The sequence below is a fragment of the Uloborus diversus genome, chromosome 4 (genome assembly GCF_026930045.1).
Source record: "Uloborus diversus isolate 005 chromosome 4, Udiv.v.3.1, whole genome shotgun sequence".
Classification (NCBI taxonomy): Eukaryota; Metazoa; Arthropoda; class Arachnida; order Araneae; family Uloboridae; genus Uloborus; species Uloborus diversus.
Window position 1 is genome coordinate 7,998,057 of NC_072734.1, and position 24,818 is coordinate 8,022,874.

At 34.8% G+C, this 24,818-nt stretch overlaps 1 protein-coding gene across 1 annotated transcript in view; it reads left to right on the top strand.

Moving 5' to 3' along the window:
• LOC129220120 (putative inactive tyrosine-protein kinase Wsck) overlaps positions 1–24,818 on the top strand; it is a 79,145-nt gene that overhangs the window by 36,488 nt on the left and 17,839 nt on the right. Inside the window, exons 9-14 of the mRNA XM_054854462.1 lie at positions 496–712; positions 2,331–2,447; positions 3,063–3,226; positions 21,000–21,101; positions 22,403–22,473; positions 23,458–23,498. Of these exons, the coding sequence (XP_054710437.1) occupies positions 496–712; positions 2,331–2,447; positions 3,063–3,226; positions 21,000–21,101; positions 22,403–22,473; positions 23,458–23,498 (712 nt within the window). The remainder of the gene's footprint in view (positions 1–495; positions 713–2,330; positions 2,448–3,062; positions 3,227–20,999; positions 21,102–22,402; positions 22,474–23,457; positions 23,499–24,818) is intronic.

The window sequence follows — 24,818 nt, forward strand, 5'->3', positions numbered from 1 at the left end:
ATGCTCTTTGGCGCATTTTTGTACCGCGTTTCCACGTATTGATAATCAAGAAGCGAATTAAAATTGCACTCTATTCTTGCTATCAACCATATTACTGCCAATACACGTGAGTAAAGATTCTAATTAAATATTTTGCTCTGTGAATGGCAACACAGAATGGCATTTCATCATTTGTGATGTCATCGCCAAGAAATGTAAACAATGAAAGCGCACCGATGTAAGTAATTTTTTAAAAATATTAAACTTCAACAAATTATTTAAAAAATGGTCAGATCCTATTTTTTAAAGCATGCTCTTTCAGAAAAAAAATACTTTTAAAATTTTGGAAATGACCCCATTGAGCATATTCCGAGTATCAACCAAATGTTCACTGCATACCTACTTTTAACATGATCGAAAAATATCTTAGCTGTTATACTCTTTTTTGGGTAGAAAATTCAAAATGTTCAACTCTCATGTTAGAATAAAATTATTAAGGTATACTTTTAATTATAGGATGAGAATGGCTTTATCCCTGGAATGTTGCAAATCAGTGAAGATGCTGATTTAAATGAAGTCTATGAAAATATCCGTGAAAAATATTGGCAAATCCCCAAACATCAGATGGATATCCATCAAACAGTTCTAGGCATTGGCCAATTTGGTGAAGTTAGGGAAGGAGCTGTGAGAAGGCGGTCAGATACTGTATCTTGTATCATCCAGAGTATGCCAGGTATATATGTTTAACTTTATGTTTTTTTATGCACTATTTTTCTTAAGTACCACAAGAAGTATGTATGTTATTTTCAATATGAGTAAAATTTATTTAAATGTTATACAGTTTTGGTCAGCTGGTATAGAATTTTTTCCAACCATTTAAACTATCCTTTTAACTCAATGGCTTTCCGACTTTGTGGTATATAAAATCTAAAGGGCCTGCTTTCTTCAAGGGGAAGTTTTTTTTTTTTGGGGGGGGGGGGAGGCTCTTATCCATGGTACTTTACTGTTTGAGGGATGGAGCCTAAGTCCTGTCATAAAAAGCAGTTTTTATGCTGTGTTAGTTTACTATTTTAAGAACATATCTGCAAAAACAACTTGTTGCTATTAATTAATGAAGTTCACTTTTTTTTCTTTTTACGTAGTTTAGCACTTTTATTCTTTAAGCATTTAATCTTCATTTATTTCAGTGGGTACATTTGCAGTGCAAAATGCTGTGGTACATTTGCAGTGCAAAATGCTGTGGAAGACTTCATTGATTTCTTTATTCGAGACCCTTTGAAATAAAAATTGGTCTGAAGTATATACACTAGGGTTTCAAACTATTTAATTTCATAGACACCAGCAGACATGATATTCAAAACTTTCGCCCTTGGTGCTGTACATTGTCTGCAAACAAGAAATTACATAAAGTTGAATGTAATCATTAATAAAATAAAACAACATAAGTTCCAATGAAACTTGAAATTAAAGTTCAAAACTCGGGAATCTTTTCAAATGTAACACAGCAAGACTTCATTAGTGTATAACAAGAAAGGTTTAAGATAACTGCCAAAAATGGGCATATGAGCAAATAAAAGAGGACAAAAGAAAAGATGTATAAAACCACTAGCAGCTGAGAACAGATAATGTTTCGTCAAACAAAAGACTGGAAAGGCACAAGAGCAACTACTCCAGGAATGTAAGACAGTAAAAAAAAATAATAATAAAAAATAATAATAGAAATTAATTAGAATTTTGACATCTGGAATTCAAATTATGTTTTTCGCAATCACAAGTGTATGTGTGTATGTAGTCGTGTGTGTTTGTGTCTGTGTGCAGGCATGAGTGTGTTTGTGTAGGTGTATGTGTGTGTGTGTAGTTTTGTATGTATGCGCATGTGTGTAGGACATGGATGCAACCTGGAGACGGTTTTCGCTATAGGAGCAGCATCGTGAGGCCAGTCGACGGTGGTGCTGCAGAGGCAGGGGGGGGGGGGGGAAATAAAATCATAGGAATTCAAAACAGTCAAATGAGAACAATAAGCAATGTGATTGCTCAAAAAAAAAAAAAAAACTCTAAAGGAACACACTGCAAAAGAAGCAAAACTTGGTCACGCATTGGATTACCAAAAACCCATTTCGTAAGCTGAGGAACATTTAAGAATGATCATAGAGAAAGGAAAAATTTAAGAACATAATTATGTGACCAACAATGCTGAGGAACAGAATAGCTTTTAAAATCCTGGTTTTAAAAGCTAATTAATAATATCATATTTTATTTTCCTCTTTCAATATTATAATCATTCCAATATCAGTTGTATACCTTGTTCATCCACCCTATGGAGTATATTTGACCTTGTTTTAATTTTGCAGCTCCTGCTTCTCTTGTTGAAAAGGAAAAAAGAAGCTTACTCTGTGAATTAGACATGATGTGTAGAATTGGTTGTCATACTAATATCACAGAGTTCATTGGTGCCTATGATGAGAGAGGTAAATTTTGATTGAATGCTTTTTCAAGTACAGTAGAAGACCATTATACCGAACACCTTGGGACCAGAGCTTTTGCTTTATACAGGTTTTTGGGATGTAGGTCATTTCACAAATTTTGAAACTAAAATTCAGAATATATCTATGTGTTAACATTTCAGAATGAGTTTTATCTGCAATGAGTATCAAAGCACCAATATTACAATTAGTTATTCACAAATAAATATGTTTTACAATCAAAAGAAAGTGCATTATCCTGCACTTCTGCTAGCTTCATGGTTTGCATAACAGCTGCATTTTCATGAGCCATCTGGTATTTTCTGTTTACTTTGAGTACTAATTTTCAATTTAAAAGCTTTGAATAAAGATGGAAAGATGAAAAATTTTCAAAATTTAATTTGCTTAGCATTTTTTATGCTTGAAAGCAAAACAGAATGATTTTTTAAACTTCAAAACCTATTGTTTACTTCTAAAAAGTTATGTGGTGTATAGAGAATTGCGTTATATAGATCGGCGTTATAACGGTCTTCTAATGTAATAACAATAACCTGTGCTTTAAATTGCTGCGTTTTAAATTAAGTAATTTTTTTCAAATTATAAATTTATCTTTTGTAATAGATGTGTTGCAAGTTGCCATTGAGCATCATCCATCATCCTTGAGAGGTCTGCTACTTCGTAGTAGGCAGCCATCTGGAGGCAAAATCAGCAGTCTTTCTGAACCACTGCTACTGGAGTTGGCTGCTGGAATAGCCCAGGGAATGGCTCATTTGTCCGATAGAGGGGTACGTCTGACTGAAAATTCGTTTTATTTACTAAAGAAATTGCAATACTAATTCATGTGATTAGTTGGTAGGTTTGCAGGGTTGGCTTTCTGCTTGCAGAAACTAGTTTTTGCCGTGCCAGTGGCAGAAACTGGCAAAAACTTAAAAATGTCTTTAATAACTCAAGTAATTAGTAAATGATATTTGTTTAAGTAAACTAAGAACAGTGTTCGCGCTGAACTACCAGTCACCTGGGTCCCAGGGACCCATTAATGGGGGAAAAAGTGGGTCCTTTGATGAAAAATTTGAGTCCCAAAATTTTTCAGTAAAATAACACTATTATAAAACATATAATGTGCCTGTGAGTAGTTTCAATGGAAGATAAGAGAACTTGGTGACTAAATAAAATTTACTAATAAAAGACTTTTATCTTTAGTGTTTTCGATCAATATTTGTCCTCAATACACGTTTGATAAAAAGGAATAATGATCGTAAAAAATTGTCTACTAATTTAAATTTACACTGGCAAAAAGTTGCTAGGGGGGGGGGGGGCAGGTTAACAGCCAAATGGTGGCCAATAAGTTAAAAGGGTTAAGCAGCCGTTGCTATTACTGAAAAATTGAAAATATTAGGTAATAAAACACATACACATATTTGCAAAGAAAAGACAACTAATTTGTCTTAAAAAATAGTTTATTTCATTGTTAAACTAAATAAATTCTATAAATTAATTCTATTTTTTTTCCCACAAAATTTCTTTTTCCCCATCCCAAGAATTTCCCCGCTTTCTTTTAAATTTGGGCCCTCTAATGATAGCATCATTAAATTCTTGAGTTTATTTTCTGTCAGTCGATTTCTGAGGCTTGTTTTTACCCTTTTCATACATGAAAAGCCTCGCTCAGCTGCTGCTGAGCTTACTGGCACAACTAAAGCTACTTTTGCAAGTTTTGCAAAGTCGGCAAATTCATCGCTGTATTCTCTAATGACAGTGGAAGCAAATTCTTGCAAATCGAGCGCTTTGAAGTTCATGGCCAAGCATTTGAACTGTAAAAATGTAGTCATTAATTCATTTTTATCAACAAATTTGGTATCACTTCTACTATCGAAGTAATCTATAAGACAATTTAAACTTCGAGTGCCATACTCATTCAAATCCTTGTGGATTGCTGGATAACTTTTGGGTTGAAAAAGTTCAGCTAAGGCACTCAAGATTTCTCTTTCATTCAGGTTTTCAATTACTTTTGTAATGAAGTCCACTTTAATGGAATCTATATTTTCCTCATCCTGTGCCGTGCCGGATCTCGAGGTTACAAACTGTGGGGGCACACAGTCATCAGCATCTGCAGCCTGCTGATCAACAGACACAGAGATTTCATGCACACCTTTTGCAAATTTTAAAGTTTCTAAAGTGGAAATGCAGGATGTAACAAGTGGTCTAATTTTAGAAAAAACAATGTTTTCTTGCTGAAACATATTAGTCAGCTTTTTAATTGGTACCAGAATGTCCAAACATATTGCCAACAAGATTGGGAACGATTTTTTACTTAGTTTTTGGACAAGTCCTTTGGCCTTAACATCCTTTGGTATTTCAGCGAGATGAGACAAAGTCTCCAAAAGTGCAGGATAGGCTTTTAAAGCTGCAGATGTTGCATCATGAAAGCTCAACCATCTTATATTTTTTGGCTCTTTTAACTTTATGCTGCTGTTATTGTTGATTTCGTTTATCTCACGAAAAATATTTTCACACACAGGACTCGAGTCAAAAAATTGATACAACTGTTGCAGCGTTATTTCAATTTCATGGATAGCAGGAATCAATTTTGCTGCTTGTGACAAGGCTAATGACAGTCTGTGTGCAGCACAATGTATGTGGATTAAATAATTTGCCCCAGATTGCCTGAGCTGTACTCCAACTCCACCCTTGGGTCCAGTCATAACCCTTGCTCCATCACTGCCAAACCCTACAATTTTAAGTAAATCAATACCCATCTCCTGCAGTTTACTTAAAATGCAGACTTTTATTGTTTCTGCTTTCGCATCAGAAATGTTCAGGTTATCGATGAATGCTGTTTGCTCTTTGGCCTCTTTGTTGATGAACGTAATGTATAATATTAATTTTTTGAAATTTGCAACATCACACGACTCGTCACATATCAAGCCGATCACAGTTGATTCACGAATCTTTGAAAATAGGCTATCCTCGACTGCTTCAGAAAGTGATTCTGTCATTTCAGAAATTACACTGTGATGCTTGTAGGGGCCATTGGGAAACTCAGCTCCATTTTCTTTCTGGAAATTAGAAACAAAATAAATTTGTTTTCAAATCATAAATAATTAAAAGTATGTGTAATTACTTGTATATAAGTTGAGGGTTCGCCTTTACATTTCAAGACTGATTGTTTAAAAAAAATGAATAAATAAACCAAAATAGCAATTGAGAAAATTAGGAAATTTTCTCAATTTCTAACATACTTTTTCTGGCATTCTAATGTAATTTTATCCCATTTGAGATTTCAATTTTCTTTAAAGTTAGTTTTAATGGATTTAAAACAAGTTTTCTTTTTAAATCATTGATTCAAATCATTTAAAAGAAAAGTAATCTGGTTTTTGCAGTTTTAAAATGTGTTGTTCTATACACAAAATATGTTGCATTTTTACAACCTCAGCTTCCATCAGCAAATATTGCAATTCATAAATGTAATAAAGAACAAAGTAAAAAATGTGCAGTTGATTAAAAGTTAACACGGAAATTAAAAACTTTTCTCTTCTAAAAACGTATATGATCTGATAACTTTTAATTTTAAAGCAGAGTATTCAACACAAAACTAGTTACAAGATACCAAATATTATAACATCTTTCTTAACCTTAACATTTATATAACACTTAAGTAAACCATCCTATTCTTAATAGTAAAACTGCAAGAATTTACTTAATCAGATTTCTTTTACAGTGCTTTCTCAATTACTTCATTTTTTCCTATCCTTTCCGAAAATTTTGATGACCATCCCCCCCCCCCTTTTGCTGCAAAAACTTCATTAGTCTTCTATCACTAAAAATTGCTTAAAATGTTTTTAATATTGTTTAAAATATATGATGTTTTTTTTAATGTAAAGTTTAAAATCCTTGAAGTCTGACTGGGGGAAATTTCAAAAAATTGCGTTTTTGTAGATTTATTTATGTTTAAAATAAAAATTAGAAAAAAAGACACCATCATATAAGTTTGAAAAAATGCCGTTTCGTTCGATCGCGAATAAACTGGAGCTCATTTTAAAAAAGCAAAAATTATAAGGTTACAAGTAAGTACAAAGCAAACTTTGATTTATTTAGAAAGTATGACGAAAAAATTAGATCGGGAAAACAAATAGCTTCTGAAAATCACGATCGTCAATTGTATCGTTTACAACAATTTTCAGCAGCAAAAACGAACCTTTTAGGACGTGAAAAATAATTTTCATTATTTTAAAAACATTTTCACAACAAATATGCCAAAATATCCCTGGGTCCTTTCTGAAAAAATGGGGTCTTGCCTACCAGGCCCATCATGACGATAGCGCACGTAGCGTTCCCTCGTTATTACGGCGATAATAGCGTAGATACTAGCGCGATAGCCGCTTACTGGATGTGGGTTTCAAATGTATTGTGTGTCGAATGTTCTGTGCATTTTAGGCGGACAATATTCGGTTTTCCATACGCAGATTTAATTGCTTAGCATATTACCGTATTTTCCTTCTTTCAATCTGCCGATTATCTGTCAAAAAAGTAAAATTAATGAGGTGCAGATTATTAGTGATTTTTTTTTCTCAACAGTATTGAACCTCAGTATTTACAGAAGGATTCACCAATAGATACCGTTTTCTATCCTGTATGCTGTTTATTTTACATAGCGTGAATATTCCTTCGCTGTCTGTAGGTTCTGGTTATTTTACGTAGCTTAAACGCTCCTCTTACGCGATTCATGCTATGTAAAATGAACTACATACAGTTAAGGATGAAGTCTTTATTTGCACAAGATTAGACCGTTTGCTTCCTTGTCTTGACATTTTGTTTTTAAGTAATTAGGGTACTTTTATGACAATTTCAAGAAGTAATCATTATTTTTTAGATTAATTTTAATAATACTTTAGAAGTAAAACTACCTCACGTTTTTAATTGAGTTGCTAAAATTGTATGCTAAATCAAAACCTCTTTTTTTTACATTTTATTATCCACAAATAAAGATTTTTTTTTTCTTCAATCCAATTTTAGGACCTGCGGACTATACGCCGCCGCGGACGCGGATAATACGCAGGAAAATACGGTAATAACTCTTAATCCGACAAACGCGTAATATCTAGTCTGCATTCATAAGTATATGCACCCTTTTAAAAAAAACTAAAAAAGCAAATGTTCACTTACTTGCAATTCAATCAGGGACGAAAATTTGTGTTCTGGTAGCTCTTCTTTGGCAAGCCAGTATACTGTCCTTAGTTCCTTATCGATAGAAAGTTCTGCCCTTTCAACTGCCACTTCCGTACTTTTCTTGAAAAAGGATTGTTGTTTTACGATATTTACAGCCTTATAATGTTGTCCTGAAGCTCCATCATTATCTGACAAGCTGACATGTCTCGCGACTGTACTTCTTTGAAAGTTTGTACAGCCTGATGTAAAAGTATTTTTCATTTTTGCTTTGCAGCATGTGGAACAAAACATTTTTCCATCTTTGAATTCCAACCAAGGAAATTCTATTTCCCATTTTGGCTGATAATTTCTTTGCTTTGATGCCATTAAATGAAAAAATATTCATTAAAAATACTATCAGCGCGATCTTAGCAGTGCTTCAGATGAACGGCAAAAAGTTCGGAGAACTGATCTAAATAACAAACAGAAAGGAATGCGACTCCAAGTTAACACTTGCAAAAAAAAAAAAAGCATCAAGAGCCAGGACATTCGACCAAGTGCAATATCATGTCCACTAAGAACACTGGGGGAGGGCAGAAGGTTATCTAGGGGTCACAGCTGGTGTCCGAACCGGTCGCTACATCCAGGATTTCCTGACCAACACAATAGGGGATCGTCGAGTAGTTGATAAGGATGGGTTTCTTTTATTCTTTCCCCTCCTTTCACATTCGTAAAGCTCACTTACTCGATGAAATCAGCACCACTTTTCGGGAATCGCCGGTCGGAAATGAACTTTGCAATTGGAACTTTTTTTTTTCGCTAGCATAACTTTTCTTTCTTTTTGTTGGGCTAAATGCCTTTATTTTTGGTTCTTGAAGGATTTCACCAATATTGTTTAAAAGAAAAATCATTTTGTGACTTACCTTTTGCCATTCCGAGAGAAAACTTTGCGCGAAGAATCCCATCCACCTGCCGCCAACACTCAAATGTCCGAGTTTGAATCGGAAGTGTTCGGAAAACATGCGGCATGCTATGATTGGTTGTTGTCATTCGGCAGATGTCGGTAAACTTCCGAAGGAGCACGTGTCAATGACGTGATGAAATCATGTTGAGGTGTTAAGTGCTGAATGCCAAATTAAATAATGATTGTGCAACCTGCAAGCTGTGTTTTCTTCGGGTTGAGTTGTTTTGGCAATATGCAAATTAGGTAACGTCACATTGTTTCTGGAAAGGCCGAATCGGGCTATAAATACGCTGACCGGCAGGAGCTCGATCGCTTGCTTCGCTTCGTTTTTTTACTTGTCTCCTCGTCTTGTGTTGTGTATTGTGAACGTGTTCGTCTGATGTCCTCCTAAAATTTTGTTATTGGCCTCTTGGTGAGGTCTGGTTTTTCCGGGAAAAGCACTAGTGATGTTTTGAGTCTGGAACCCGTGTATTGTGATGACGTCTACAAGAGCAAAGAGTTCTAAGTTTCCCTGATGTGGGTTTTTTGTTCTCCTGCGGAAAAAGATCGCGTCCATCCCTGGTATACCTTTCCTTGATGTGGTGAACTGTGGCTCACGCGGTGTGAATCGACCTGCCTGCAATTCGTGGAAATTGCCATGCTGTCCAACGACCGGTGAGACGTCACCTTGGAACACCAACAGGACTTTTAAACCATGCATGGACCTATTGTAAGCCCTTTTTTCTAATTTTTCCCAGGGAACAAATCATTGTGTTGTAACCAATTTTAATATGTGTCAAATAAATGTTTTTCAGTGTAAAGAATGATTCATGTTTTATTTTCTCCGGGCAGACCACTACCTCAAATTTTTAGTTGGAAATGAGTTGCCTAACTTTCAGCTTAGCTGTAGGCCATAAACCTCAAATTATATCCAACAGGTGGTAGCAGAGTCGTGTGGTTGACCTGCCCGGAGAAAATTGAATCATTTCTTTATTATGGAGAAAGATTATAGAAACGTTGAGAAGTTGGGCTCCCATAATTGGGCTACCTGGTCCAAAGATATAAAAATGGTGCTCATAGAAAGGGATTTATGGGAGATTACCCAAAAGAAACCAGAAGGGGAGTTAACTAGTGCTGACAGAAAAAGATGTGGCCAAGCTTTAGCCATCATCTATTTAAACTTGGAAAAAGATACAAAAAGGTTAATTGATAATTTGGAAGACCCTAATGAAGCCTGGAAAGCCCTTAAGGCAAATTTTGAACCCCCATCTTTGGCCAGAGTAGCCGCATTGTGGGAATCCTACTTCTCTTGCAAAATGCAAGAAGGTGAAACGGTGGGATTGTTCGCTGCAAGGTTGGGGGGAATTTTTAACCAATTAGTCGAAAATGGATATATTATGGAAGAAAAACTTAGAACTTTTCAATTGATACGGTATCTACCTCCTAGTTTCAGCAGTATTGTTCAAGCCATCTACAGATGGGAAGGAGAGAAATTTACTTTCTCGAAAGTAAAAGATGAACTACTAGCTGAGGAAGGTAGGATTAGGTATTTGGCCGAAGAGCCTAATATAGAAAATTCGGCAATGTTTTCAAAACCCGGAAACTCCGGAATGGCAAATGGTAAGGGTAAATTTCTTGCTAAAAATAAAGTTTGTTACATTTGTAAAAAGAAAGGGCATATTGCGTCGAAGTGTTGGAGCCGTAATAAAGTAAAACAGGATAGGAATTTTAAATTTCAAACCAAAGAAGACCCTCAGGCAGGAATGTTTTGTTCAGTAAATGAAATTTCTGCAAACACTACCTACCCAAAATGTGAGGATACATGGCTATTGGATAGCGGCAGCACATCTCATTTTTGTAGAGATAAATCGTTATTTGCCGAGCTAGAGCCTGTACAAAACACACAAATGGAGGTAGCTGTAGGAAATGTGAAGAGCCAAGTAGAGGGCATTGGGAAAGTGATTTTTAAAATTGAATCAGATGGAAAATTAGTTACCATCACATTGAATAACGTTTTCTATGCTCCAACACTGCGACGCAACCTAATTTCTGGTTCTTGTATAGATAGACAGGGCTATAAGCTCAAATGGTTGCCCGGAAAGATCTGTGTCTTTAATCAAGAAAATGTTAAATTATTTACAGCAAATTTAATAAATAAACTTTATCATGTTAAACCAAATTTTTATATTGATTGTGCAAATGTTAATTATACCAAAGTCTTTAAGACCAAGGACCCGTCTGAAGGGGCCAATATGGTCAGTATTGATATGGAAAAATGGCATAGGAGATTTTGCCATATAAATATGGAAAGTATCACTAAAACGAGTAGACTTGGTGCAGTCCAAGGACTGGAGATTAAGAAGGGGCAAAAACCCAATTGTGACCCTTGTCAATTAGGGAAAATGAGGAAGTGCTCGTTTAAATCTATGCCAGAAAGGCGTACTAATTCTGCACTTCAATTGCTCTACATGGACCTGATGGGACCCCTTCAGACCGAGTCCTTGGGGGGAAAGAAGTATATTTTTATAATTATTGATGATTTCTCAAGAAAGTCATATGTTTTCTTTTTAAGGAACAAAAATGAGGCATTTAATGTTTTTGTAAATTTTCAAAAAAGGACTGAAAGATTCCTGAATTCAAAAATTTTGGCTATCCGTTCCGATAATGGAACAGAATTTGTTAACAAAGATTTTGAAAACTATCTCACCAATCAGGGAATAAAAATAGAGCGGACCAATTCCTACACCCCGCAAATGAACGGGGTAGTAGAAAGGTATAATTTAACCATAATGAATGGTGTGAGGTCTATGCTCAAGGATTCTGGATTGGGGGATGAGTTTTGGGCTGAAGCCGCTCTTTGTTTCAACTATGTAAGAAATCGGACGGTAATAGGAAATATGAACAAGACCCCATTCGAACTGTTTTCTGGACGTAAACCCTCAGTGAGGCACCTACGTATTTTTGGGTGTACTGCCTATGTAGGTCAGCCTAGGTCCAAACTAAAAAAATTAGATATGAGGGCTACCAAGGGGATCATGGTCGGATATGCCTTACGTACCAAAGGGTACAGAATCTGGGATCCTGAAACCAGAACAGTCACAGAAACTATTAACGTAAAGTTTAATGAAAATGAAAAATGGGGGGAATTAAAAGTCCAAAATAAAAATGAGAGAAAATTTAATTTTATCAGGCCTATAAGTGAAGTTCAACTTGAACAGGAAATCCAGGAGAGTGTTGAGCAAACTCCCTGTGAAAAAATTAAATGGGTTAGAGAAGCCAAAAAGAGAAAGACCGGGGATAGGACTGATATTTATTATACAATTGCCGGTAAAAATAAAGTAAGATTAAATTCATTAAAACAGGTTCTAAAATATTGTAGTGAAAATAAAATAGAGTATAAACCAAAACTTTTTGACTTTTCATCTAAAAATCCAACAGTAGGGGAAATCTGTGACGACAGTGAAAGTTCGGGAGAAAGTGAAGAAGCAAGTTTGGTAGAAATTTTTATACCGAACTCGTACAGGCAATGTATGGCTACCCCCGAGGTGGACAACTGGAAACTGGCCATGGAGTCCGAATTGGATGTCATTAACCAAAGAGAGGTGTGGGACCTTGTACCCCCACCAGAGGGGAAACCAATTTTGGGAAACAGGTGGGTCTACGACCTTAAGGTAAATGACAAGGGTGAAATTGTAAGATACAAGGCCAGATTAGTTGTGAGGGGGGACCGTCAGTCAATTGAATCATATTCTGAAGTTTTCAGTCCAGTAATTGAGTTTTCACTTGTAAGAGTTTTCTTTTCTATTTTCATATGTCTTTTAAAATGGTGTCACTCACAAATTGATGTAAAAAATGCTTACCTGTATGCTGACTTAGAGGAACAAATCTACATGAGACAACCAGAGGGTTTTGTCAGTAAAAGCCACCCTAATTTTGTCTGTAAATTGAAGAAGTCTCTCTATGGACTACACCAGTCCGGAAGAAACTGGTTCTTAGAAATAGACAGTGTTCTTCGTGGTTTTGGTTTTCAAAAATTAAAAGGATGTAATTGTGTATACCATAGAGACAAAAATACTTTTCTTCTTATTTATGTAGATGATATAATAATTCTAGCAAAAAATGAAAATTTAATTAAAAAGGTAATCAATGAAATTAAAAGTATGTATGATATTAAAGAAATGGGGAAAACCAGAAAGCTCCTGGGGATTGAATTTGTGGAAGATAAAAATAATCTTTTCATTCACCAAAGCTCTTATATTTCGAAGGTCTTGGAGTTATTCTCTGATTACTATGTGCCAAATTCAACCCTCCCAATCTCAAAGGGTACAGTTTTGTCGAAGGACGACTGCCCGAAAACTGAGGAAGAAAAGAGGGAAGCAGAAAAGCTCCCATACAGAAATTTGTTGGGTTGCATGGCATACATAGCGGGGAAGACCCGACCTGACATTTCGTATGCGGTGAATATTTTTTCCCAATTTCAAGCAAATCCCGGAAGAAAGCATTGGGATTTTCTATTAAGATTGCTAGGGTATTTAAAGCATACAATATCATACAAACTAAATTTAAGCTCAATCAATAGTGTAGATCTACGGGGATTTTCAGACTCCGATTACGCCGCTAATCGGGAGGATAGGGTCTCAATGGGAGGATCAATTTTGTGTATTGATCGGGTCCCGATTAATTGGAGGACATTTAAACATAAATGTGTTGCGTTATCTACAATGGAAGCAGAATATATTTCACTTGGTGAAACTGCAAAAGAAATGGTCTGGCTGAAGAGGATAATCACAGAAATAAGTGAATTAAATATTGAAAACCTCCAGCTTAGAGATACAATTATTTATTGTGATAACACTGCAACAATTGATTTTTCTAAGTCTCCCATTGAGAATTCCCGTACAAAACACATTGATGTAAGGTACCATTTTTTAAGAAATTTAATTGAGCAAAAGATTTTTTTGATTAAATATGTGAGGACAAATATAAACATCGCGGATATTTTCACTAAACCCCTATCTAAGAATTGTTTAAATAAACTTTGTAAAATTATATTTAATTGGGATTAAATGAGGGGGGCGTATCAAATTTTTGAACTGTTTTTCAAATGTATCTTTTGTAAATATAATATGAATGTAGTTAAATGTTTTTAATGTATATAATGTGTTTTTTGATGAAATTCCTTCAAGAGGGGGGAACTTGTTGGGCTAAATGCCTTTATTTTTGGTTCTTGAAGGATTTCACCAATATTGTTTAAAAGAAAAATCATTTTGTGACTTACCTTTTGCCATTCCGAGAGAAAACTTTGCGCGAAGAATCCCATCCACCTGCCGCCAACACTCAAATGTCCGAGTTTGAATCGGAAGTGTTCGGAAAACATGCGGCATGCTATGATTGGTTGTTGTCATTCGGCAGATGTCGGTAAACTTCCGAAGGAGCACGTGTCAATGACGTGATGAAATCATGTTGAGGTGTTAAGTGCTGAATGCCAAATTAAATAATGATTGTGCAACCTGCAAGCTGTGTTTTCTTCGGGTTGAGTTGTTTTGGCAATATGCAAATTAGGTAACGTCACATTGTTTCTGGAAAGGCCGAATCGGGCTATAAATACGCTGACCGGCAGGAGCTCGATCGCTTGCTTCGCTTCGTTTTTTTACTTGTCTCCTCGTCTTGTGTTGTGTATTGTGAACGTGTTCGTCTGATGTCCTCCTAAAATTTTGTTATTGGCCTCTTGGTGAGGTCTGGTTTTTCCGGGAAAAGCACTAGTGATGTTTTGAGTCTGGAACCCGTGTATTGTGATGACGTCTACAAGAGCAAAGAGTTCTAAGTTTCCCTGATGTGGGTTTTTTGTTCTCCTGCGGAAAAAGATCGCGTCCATCCCTGGTATACCTTTCCTTGATGTGGTGAACTGTGGCTCACGCGGTGTGAATCGACCTGCCTGCAATTCGTGGAAATTGCCATGCTGTCCAACGACCGGTGAGACGTCACCTTGGAACACCAACAGGACTTTTAAACCATGCATGGACCTATTGTAAGCCCTTTTTTCTAATTTTTCCCAGGGAACAAATCATTGTGTTGTAACCAATTTTAATATGTGTCAAATAAATGTTTTTCAGTGTAAAGAATGATTCATGTTTTATTTTCTCCGGGCAGACCACTACCTCAAATTTTTAGTTGGAAATGAGTTGCCTAACTTTCAGCTTAGCTGTAGGCCATAAACCTCAAATTATATCCAACACTTTTTTTTTTCCGGGTCCCTGGGACCCGAAACTGCGTGAAAGTTGCGTCCCCTTTTTACGAATTTGCGTAAAAAACCCACTATAGCGCGTAAACGCGAACCTTGTAAGAAATTAAACATTTCATCATTTAAAAAAAATAAAATCCCATGCTAGTGCCCCTGATTTAGTTCAGAAAGGGAACTTTCCAACCGCAGAGCCTCGTAGTATTTGAATTAATTTAACAAAGGATAAAAAATCATTCGGGGATGCTTAGGAAAGAGGAGTGACAAACAGAATTAAACAGGCATTACTGATTTGCTCACTTCTATGCTTCCTCTAAATTGTTTGTGATTGAAATTATCATGTCATGTGCTTCAAGAAGGAAGTGTCAGAATTTTACTTGCTTAAATTTTGTACCTAATGTCACAGCTTTGCAAAACAAATTGGCCCCATTTCTCAAAACTAATTTTTTTAGTCAAATTTTTACCACAACCTCAGTTACTACATGGTGGACCAGTTATACAATAGATGAAAGTTTCACAAACATTGCTTGCTCCTTGATGCATTATCTGCTAGCTCTTCTGTTTTAAGAATATTCTAAAATTTCTCATTTGATCGTAATAAATTGAGAACCTTGTTTAGATTTTTGAAACCACATTTTCTAAGAGGCAATTGCAGGGTCCAAACAATGTAAGATTTGATTTTGAATTGTGATAATTTTGTAATAAAATTACAGTACTTTGGTTAACAATTAATTATTTTTTCCATGCATTTTTTGTTGTATATTAAAAATTAATTTTTCATTTTGTGGGCTTTTGCCAGTTTCTGCCACAGAGTGACAGAAAGTGGTTTTTGCCATGCCGTTTTTAACTGGTTTCTACCAGTGGTTTTAACCGCCTCGGCAGAAACTTGCCAACCCTGTAGATTTGTCAAGTTTATGAATCACTTGGATTTGTTAACATAAAAAAAAAATAGCATGCTGTGGCCATCATGAAACTTTCTTCTAAATTTGAATTTAGCATATAATCACTCTTGTTATCTCTACTATAAAATTTGCTAATCGCAAAATCGAGAAGATTTCAATAATTTGAAAGTTGGTGATCTTTAATCTTTGATGTTAAATTTTGTTACCAATGCCTGCCCTAGGAATGTTTTACTTTTGCATACATGAACAAAGAGTAGGTACATATCTATTTGTATAGAGTTTCCATAAAATGACTGGCTTATTGAAATAAAGTTTTTCGCGCAAAAATTTAACAACCCTGCCAATTTTCGAATTTTCAGAACATACTCACAAAACAAAATCAAAGAGTAAAAATGAAAATCATTCTAAAAGCTATGCTTACAGTATTGTTAACAGATAAAAGATGACAACAGATACAAATTTTAAATCATTGCGATTTTTCTTAAAGTTTTCCAACTATTTGATCCCATGAAAAGTTTTCTCGAGAAGATGAAATTTTAATAAGAATTGTGGTTCATATTGTTGTATTAATTACGCATTTTTTATTCAAGCAAACAATGGCAAAAATCAGCCGCCTTGAAGCAATTTTAAAGTCAAAGTTGAATCAGCATCAGCTTCTGTGTGGGTTCACATTTATTCCAAATTTCATCCAAAATGTAGCATTACTTTTTGAGATATAGCACTCACACTGAATAAGAAAGAATATTCAGTTGCACCGCCCTCTTTTGAGCTACTGATGCCAAAATTGAATCAGCTCTTGTACCCTCTGATATCAACTGGTCGATCAATTGTTGTTTGATTCCGTTCAAAATTTCTCAAGATATAGCAATCACAAGTAATGTGAAAGGGTTAACATTAGGGTAGTTTAAAAATACATGTGAAAAAACGTTTCTCCTAGATAACGGGACGCCCCTCAATACTTTTAGACTTGTGGATAGTAATATACTGGAAGAATTTTAGCTTCCTATTTCAACTGAAAGAGGGTGCTCAACCCCCTCCCCCAAACTTCAATAGTATGGGGAGGGGAATTAACAAAATACATCAAACTGAAAAAACATTTCTACATATTATAATATGCACTAGAAATATGATATGTACATTGCAATAAAATAATTATTTACAAAAAAAAAAAAAAAAACAGCTGGGGAAATTAAATATTTCTCAATTTGTGGCATTTTCTGTGATACGACTAATCTTAAATTAAGGGGTCATTGAGCACCGTCTTAAAATTTGAGTATGAAGCTAAACCTTTTACAGCATAATACTATTAGTAAGTGTAAAAAAAATAGGGGGTGTCCTGGACTCTAGCTGAAAAAAAGTTTTTTTTGAACCACCCTAGTCAACATATAAACCAAATTTTGTTTGACTCTGCCTGTTACTTTTTGATATAGGTTTATTTTTGATTTTAAGACTTAATGATATACTTTACATTTTGCATTTTTAAAAGTATATTTAACAGAATTTTTTTTATGTAAAATCTTTTAAATGTTTATATTGTGAATACTGAAAACTTTTCTGAAAAAAATTGCCAAGTTTACTGAAAACTACTGAAAAATGCATAAGGCCCTTCTGAAAAATTTCCTGTATGTTTGGATCCTCTGTAGGTACACTAGGGTGGAACGAAAAAAAAAATTTTTTATTTTCATTTTGCCGTAGTGCGGAAAAGTTGCCTTTTTATGTAAATAAGATGTAAAAAAAATATGAAAAACATTGAAGCACGTCTTGAGGTGCCGCAAGTACGATAAAGTTTTGCAAAATTGCAATTTGTTCTACATTTTCACATTTTTGAAAAAAAATAAAAATATATTTATATATTTATGCTTCAAATTCTGTCGAAAAGCAATTTTATGCTCAAAAGACCGTACACATACAATATATGTATTTTTTTGTCGTTTGGATTATGTCTTGAGGTGCAGCAAAAGCAAAGAAGTTCCGTGAAAACGCACTTTTTCCCGATTGCACTGGCATCTGGAAGCATGAGTCACTGCAGCAGAGGGGGCGGGAATGGTCATCAGTGATTTGTGTGAGGGGGACCAAGCTCGTATCAGGTGTCAATCTCTTTGTCGAGTTCAGTTGAGTTAGCGTCTATCTAAAACAGAGTAACGTAAAATTTCGTTAGTTGGTGAGTTTCTTTATTGCTGTGAGTTACAATGGCTCAGTCAAAACAAGTGCAGACGAGACAAATGTCGGAATGTCCTATTTTTGGGAGCTTTAGCGATTTGAATGAAGTTTTACTTCCTACGTACGAAGATGTAATGAAATGTTACTGTTTCATTAGACACGGCCTAAAAAGTGCGACTGGAAAGGATCCTTCTGTGAGTGAAATAACTATGACTTTAGTTTCCAGAATTAAACACATTTGGTCAAGAGCTTCTATTCCTGTTGTCTCTAACCAAAGAATTTCAGATATGATAAAAAATTATCATAAGAAATATAGGAATTTGCAGAAATCTAAAAAAAGAAGAAAGTGTGAGTCCATCTTCCTAAAGTTTAAAGAAGAATCTAAACGTTTGTTTGACATTGCTGCCTGTAAGTGTCAAAACTTTGATACTTGTGGATGTAAAAAAGAAAAAAAAGTACCAGGTTTAGAACAAACGTTCTTAAAAGACCAACGCTCTGCGAGGAAAATGGTTATCAGTAACATTGATAGAGTAACTACAAGCTCCTTGCAGAAGAGAGCAGTGAGAAAAGCAAATGAACAAGAAAGACAGTCTAAATTTAAACAAGAAAGGGCAACAATTAATTGTGTAAAAAAGACTAATAATGACGATAGTGATAACGCTAAAACAAAGGAAAAGAAAGACTCGATTTTCGAAGAGCATCAGTGCTCATCACCAGAAGAGGAAAATCCGCCAGGCCCTTCATTTGTACAAGATGATTTTAATCTACCAGGCCCTTCAAAACGAAACAAAGGTATAAAGAAAAGCTCTCAAATGCATATTAAATTGCCATCTGTAGCTTCTGTTTGTGATCGTACAGGGATATCAGATAGAGCTGCAGCAGCTGTAGCTAGTGCGGCTTTACAGGATTTAGGTTTAATAACAGAGGAAGACAAAACCAAAGTAATAGACAGAATGAAAATTAGACGTGCAAGAGCAAAAAATCGAAGAGATCTCATTGATGACAATCCTAGTCAGACAACCAGAAACAGAGGTTTGTTTTTCGATGGACGAAAAGACAAAACACATATACAGGAAAAGAAAGGAACAAAGTTTTATAAAAAAGTTATCTCAGAAGAGCATGTTTCGTTAGTAGGAGAACCAAATTCAGAGTTTTTAGGTCACATGACACCTTCATCTGGCACTGCAAAAGACATAGCAAATAGCATACTTGAATTTATTGGAGACAGAGAAAAAAACACACAACTTCTAAACTTTACAGCTATTGGATGTGATGGAACTGTAATAAATACTGGAACTAGTAACGGTGTGATCACTTTGATAGAAAATGCGATAGGAAGACCTTTGCAATGGTTAATTTGTTTGCTCCATTTAAATGAGCTGCCTTTGCGCCACCTCTTCTGCTATTTAGACGGCAAAACGAGAGGACCAAACGAATTTAAAGGCGAAATAGGGCAACAGTTGGAAACCTGTTCTAATCTTCCTGTGGTTACTTTCTTACCTATTAAAAATAACCTTCCTCTTTTTGATAACATACAGGACATTAGTACATATCAGAAATATTTATTAGAGATGTGTGTCGCTGTATCAAGTGGTACTTGCTCACTTGATTTATCTTCAAGGAACCCGGGAAAACTTGCTCATTCCAGATGGCTTACATTCGCAAATCGCATACTTCGATTGTACGTGGCAACTGAAAATCCGACTGAAAATCTCAAGATCCTTTCTCAATACATTGTTAAAGTGTATGCTCCTGTGTGGTTTAGCATTAAATTAAAACCTTCTTGTACTTACGGCTCTAGACATTTATTTGAGATTATCTCATATTCACGATATCTCTCCCCTGATTTTAAGAACGTAATAGACTCGGTCATACAAAGAAATGGATACTTTGCTGCAAGCGAAAATCTCCTTTTGGCTATGCTATGTGACGAGCGCAGAAATGTAAGAGAACTTGGATTGCAACGTGTGTTGAAAGCAAGAACACAAAGTCAAGGCGGAGTTAGGAAGTTTAAAGTTCCACAAATAAACTTTGTTGCCAAAGACTACATTGATATGATATCATGGGGCGAAAATGACCTAAGTGAACCCCCCTTGGTAAAACATATGTCTAGTGACTCCTTCAAAGATTTCATACAAAAAGCATCAAAAACTCAATTAGAAAGTCAAATGGACCCAATTATAGACTTTGCGCAGATCCCTTGCCACACGCAAGCAGTAGAAAGAGTTGTGAAACTTGTAACTGAAGCGGCTCTCAACGTATGTGGTTCAGTCGCAAGAGATGGCTATATAAGAGCAAAAATTGACTCACGTGAGGACATGCCGATATTTGATACAAAAAAAAACAGTTCAATGTGTCAAAGAAGTAGATACTAACATCGTGCATTGACTTGAACATTTATTTACGATCACTAAGGATACTTTAAATGGTAAAAATTGAATTTTTAATGTCTTTTACAGTACATTGTGATTTTTTTTTTCAAATTATGTTTTGTAATTAATATTGTTTTCCTAATCTAATGCTTAAAAATGTATTTACTATCATCTTTTGTAACATTATATGCAGTAAGAAATTATAAAAAGTAATATAGTTTTTTAATGAAAATTTCGTTTATTATGAAACTTCAAGTTCAATGCGGCACCTCAGGATGTTGTAGTAAAGCAACGAAATTTTTTCTCCTACTTTTTGATCTTAAATGACAGCTTTTCCCCCCTACGGCAAAACAAAAAAAAAAAAAATAAATAAATAAAAAAAATAAATAAATAAATTTGAGGTCATTTTCGTTCTACCCTAAGGTACACCTTCTGCTACTTTATATTTCAAATTCCTATGAGCAAATTTTGAACTTTGAGCTGGATGAAAGAGCAAAAACTAAATGTTTATGTTTTAATTCAGAATGATATAGCATTCATTTGTCTGCATACAATTAGTAGCTTTTCTTCCGATGTGCTATAATTTCCTTCAATTCAAATGAATGCAGTCTATGTTTTCCTAACCAGATATCACATCTTAATAAGCAATAACATATTATGAAATTAGTAAAAATTTTGTTTCTGATTGATCCAACTGCTACATTAAATCATACAAAACTTTTCAGCAAATTTTGTATTGGATATTTAATGATATAATTATTTATCAAAACTATGAATCCAACTTTTATTTTCTTTTTTCAGATTTTGCATCGCCATCTTTCGGCAAGGAATGTTGTTATTGCTGAAGGTTCTATACCAAAAGTGGCTCATTTTGGCTTAGGGTACTACAATCCATTAGGAAAAGTAAGTTTTAATTTTATTTAACTATGGTTAGTGAGAAAAAGAACATGATAAAAATATCATTCTTAGTACATGCATATACCATCATCCAGAGATTTCAGTTTTTGTCCTTGTTATGGAATCATCAGTCTGGAATAGTCTATAACAGAGGAGGCGGATGTCCTTTCAATGAAGCAGAGAGGACAAGAATTTTATTGTAAAATAGTATTAAAAAGCCATCACAAAATTCCAATTTCCAAATCCAAAAATATCCGTGCTGTCAATTGCTAAAAATTGGTGGTAGTTTAATCTAAACATCCTGTTTCAACCTAAACTTTTTTCATTCATTTAAACTACAGCAGGTTTTCTAGTAAACAACTAAGTAAAGTTTCCCACAGGTAATTTATCCTTAATATCTTTTAATTCATTCCAAAACTTTACTGTAAATGAAAATGGCCAAAATCATTTTCTGATGTTGCTAAAGTTTAAAATTGTATTCTTCAAGTTTAGACATCCAATAGTTTTACTAACTACTGCGAAGAACGCCCATATGGGGGGGGGGGGCAAGTAGGGGCTCAAGCCCCCCCCTTTATTAATTGGAACTTCCTTGCTTTTAGTACTTTTTTCTTTGCAGAAATGTAAAAACATTTCTTCTCCAGCCATTAATAAATAATTCATTAAAAATGTCAAATTTTAATAACTCTAATCTGTACTGAAATTGGTTTCTGTGGGGGGAAAAATCCTGCTAAACCATGGGGAAAATATCTGAGCCCCCCTTTCGTATATTAATGTATTGGAAGGGGTTCAAAGGCAGGCTACAAGGCTAATAAATGGACTTTCTCATTAAGACTATGATTCCAGGCTCTGAAGGCTAAAAATGTAGTCTTGAACAAAGAAGAGATCGAGGGGACATGGTTCAGTTGTTTAAATTTAGATAAATGAAAGATGTTACGGGGCTTAAGTTTAGCACTGAAAACAGGACAAGGGGTCATTGTTTTAAGCTATTTAAATCTCAGGCTGACATGGATATTAGGAAAGATTATTATTATAGCAGGGTAGTAGAACCTTGGAACAGCTTACCGGAAGAGGTGGTAATGAGCAAGGGAGTAGATAATTTTAAGAGGGCCATTGATCTTCACTGGGGATTGTAAATTGACTAGGACCAGTCTAGCTGAGCCCAGAACCTGTTGCTGGTCGTCACTTTTGTATTTGTATTAAAATTTTGCATATGGGCGCCCTTGACTACTGCATACTTACACAATAATGTTATATTGCATAAAATGTCTGCTATGTACAAATTTGAATTGGATTTTTTTTTCCATTAGAAACTTTCATACACAAGATGGACTGCTCCTGAAGTTTTGAACTTAAATACATTTACAAGCAAAAGTGATGTGTAAGTTAAAAATTTTGTTAATTCATAGTAGATAATGTTTCTACATATGAAGTTCTACAGAAATTTTTATTAATGCATTCTATGTACATTACAGTTGGCTCTCTGTTTAACGATTTTCAAGGGACCACAAAAGATCGTCCTTCGATAGAATGCTTTTAAAACTATAGTGGACCATCTGGGACCGTGAAAAGCCATTTTCAAATAGAGAAAGTCGTTAAATAGTGCGTCGTTAAACAGAGAGAAAACTATTAGTAATTTTTACATGTAACAAACATATTATGCTCTTAATTGTCAATAATTAAGCAATACCTTAATCAAGCCCTGTATTTTATTTGTTTAAAATTTCGCAACAGTTTGATGTGTTCTCAGCAGCGCTTTAGTTGCCCCTCCAAGGGGGGGAGGGGGTGGTCTCTGAAGTTTTTGATTCATACTCAAAAATATTGCAGGTTCAGTATAAACTGGTCTCAAATCACCTTTTTGTAAAACAGTGTTATGTTTTTGAATTTAAATTGGCATAAGAAATCTAGACTGACTTTTGTTGGCCTAGCTAAAATGTATCAGCTATGACACCTACACCATAAAATGGTGTGTTCTCCCAAATATATTTTTCCAACTAGTGCACTGGTTCTCAAGCTTTAAATAGACGTTAAATTTTTTTTTCAATTATTTTAAAAATTATGTGCTTAAAAAGTAAAAAACTGACAAAAAAAGTGAAGTACTCAGTAGTTTTTTCAGTCATCCTATGTTTGTCAAATAAATTATTTTTTGTGCATATAATATGTAGGTAGTCAGGTTAAAGACAATTTTTTAATTTATTTATGTTATGTAAACATAAATTGAGCACTTCATTGTATTGCAGATTATGCAAGCTTTTTATACATAGTTCTTCTGAATTTAAAACTATTTATTGCTTATACAAGTTACCCTTTAGGATATTCTTTTCTTTGGTGTGTATATATTTTATTCAACTATATTTCTCTTTAGGTGGTCATTTGGGGTCCTGTTTTGGGAAATACTGACGTTTGGTAAGAAAACTATTATTGTTTCTTATGTATAAATCAAACATTATTGTTAAAAATATTTGAAGATGGGCAAACTCATTTTATGTATCATATATTCGAATCTTATGTAGCCAGTCAAAAGGTTGATTTAGTAATGTGTTCATGCACGAGAAACTGTTTACTACGAATTTGTTTTTCTTTGAAAAATTTGTCAATTGAGAGTTAAAGTAGAATCTTTTCACCTCTTTTCCTATAGCTGTTGTGAGGTTCTGCCCTTGCTACCATTTTTTGTCAGTATTTCTATTCTTGAAATTAATTCTAAATGTGCAACTGAGTGAAGAAAAAACTTGTAACAATCTAGATGCTAAGTCTTTAAATTAATTGTCTTTATAAACCCTTGACTCTCTGGAAAGTCGGAAGTTTAACTGTTCAGTTATGTTAATGGGTCAAAAAAATCTAAGTAGATATGTGCGATATGTGCAGAGCCCGATCATTCTGATATTGGACATGGGGCACATTTCTATTTCAGGGCCCCTCTAGGGACTAAGATTTTTGAAGACGTTGGGCATGAAATTTATTTTGCCCCCCCCCCCCCCCGGCCTATTCCCGCTTATTATGAAGCTATAAAACATTTTGATACTTGCGTATTAACACAACCATGCTAAATTTGGTGGCAACTTCATATCACATTTAAAAAGTAGAAGAGATACGGGATACGACGATTATATAAGATGTGGTTAAACTTTGCCAGTTTACGGGAAATATTAAAGTTATCTAGTTATAAAAAGTTATAAGATATAACTTTTTATGGAAAATGCTGACTAAACTTGGAGTGGTTTTGAGAGTTGCAAAGAGATCAAATTTTTAAGGGGAATTTTTATCAACGAATAAGAGATTTTTTTCTTGTCTTGGCATTTGCAAAAATACCAATGACATCATTGTAATCTAGATTCTGAGTGAAATCATTATTGATTTTTTTATCAGCATGATAAATTAAGGGGATTTTGGGCCCCCAGAAATCTAAGAGGAGGGGCCTGTGCCCCACATGCCCCTGCGGTAATCAGGCTCTGGATCTGTGGAATATTTTATTTTTAAATTCCCAAGATCTGCATCAGAATTTCATAGCTGTCTCATTCTATAAAAATTAGGAAACAAAACTATTGTCCGTTTTCTACGAGAAGGCACCTGACTCCTCCTTCGTCACGTGGTATCCGTTGATTCTATTTCACTGTTTTCGGCAGTAGGTATATTCAGATCATAGCAACATAGAAAAACGCGCAAGTATTATAAAAGCGGATGCAATCAGATTTCGAAATATGAAAAATCGGGACTGATGTGTAAAAA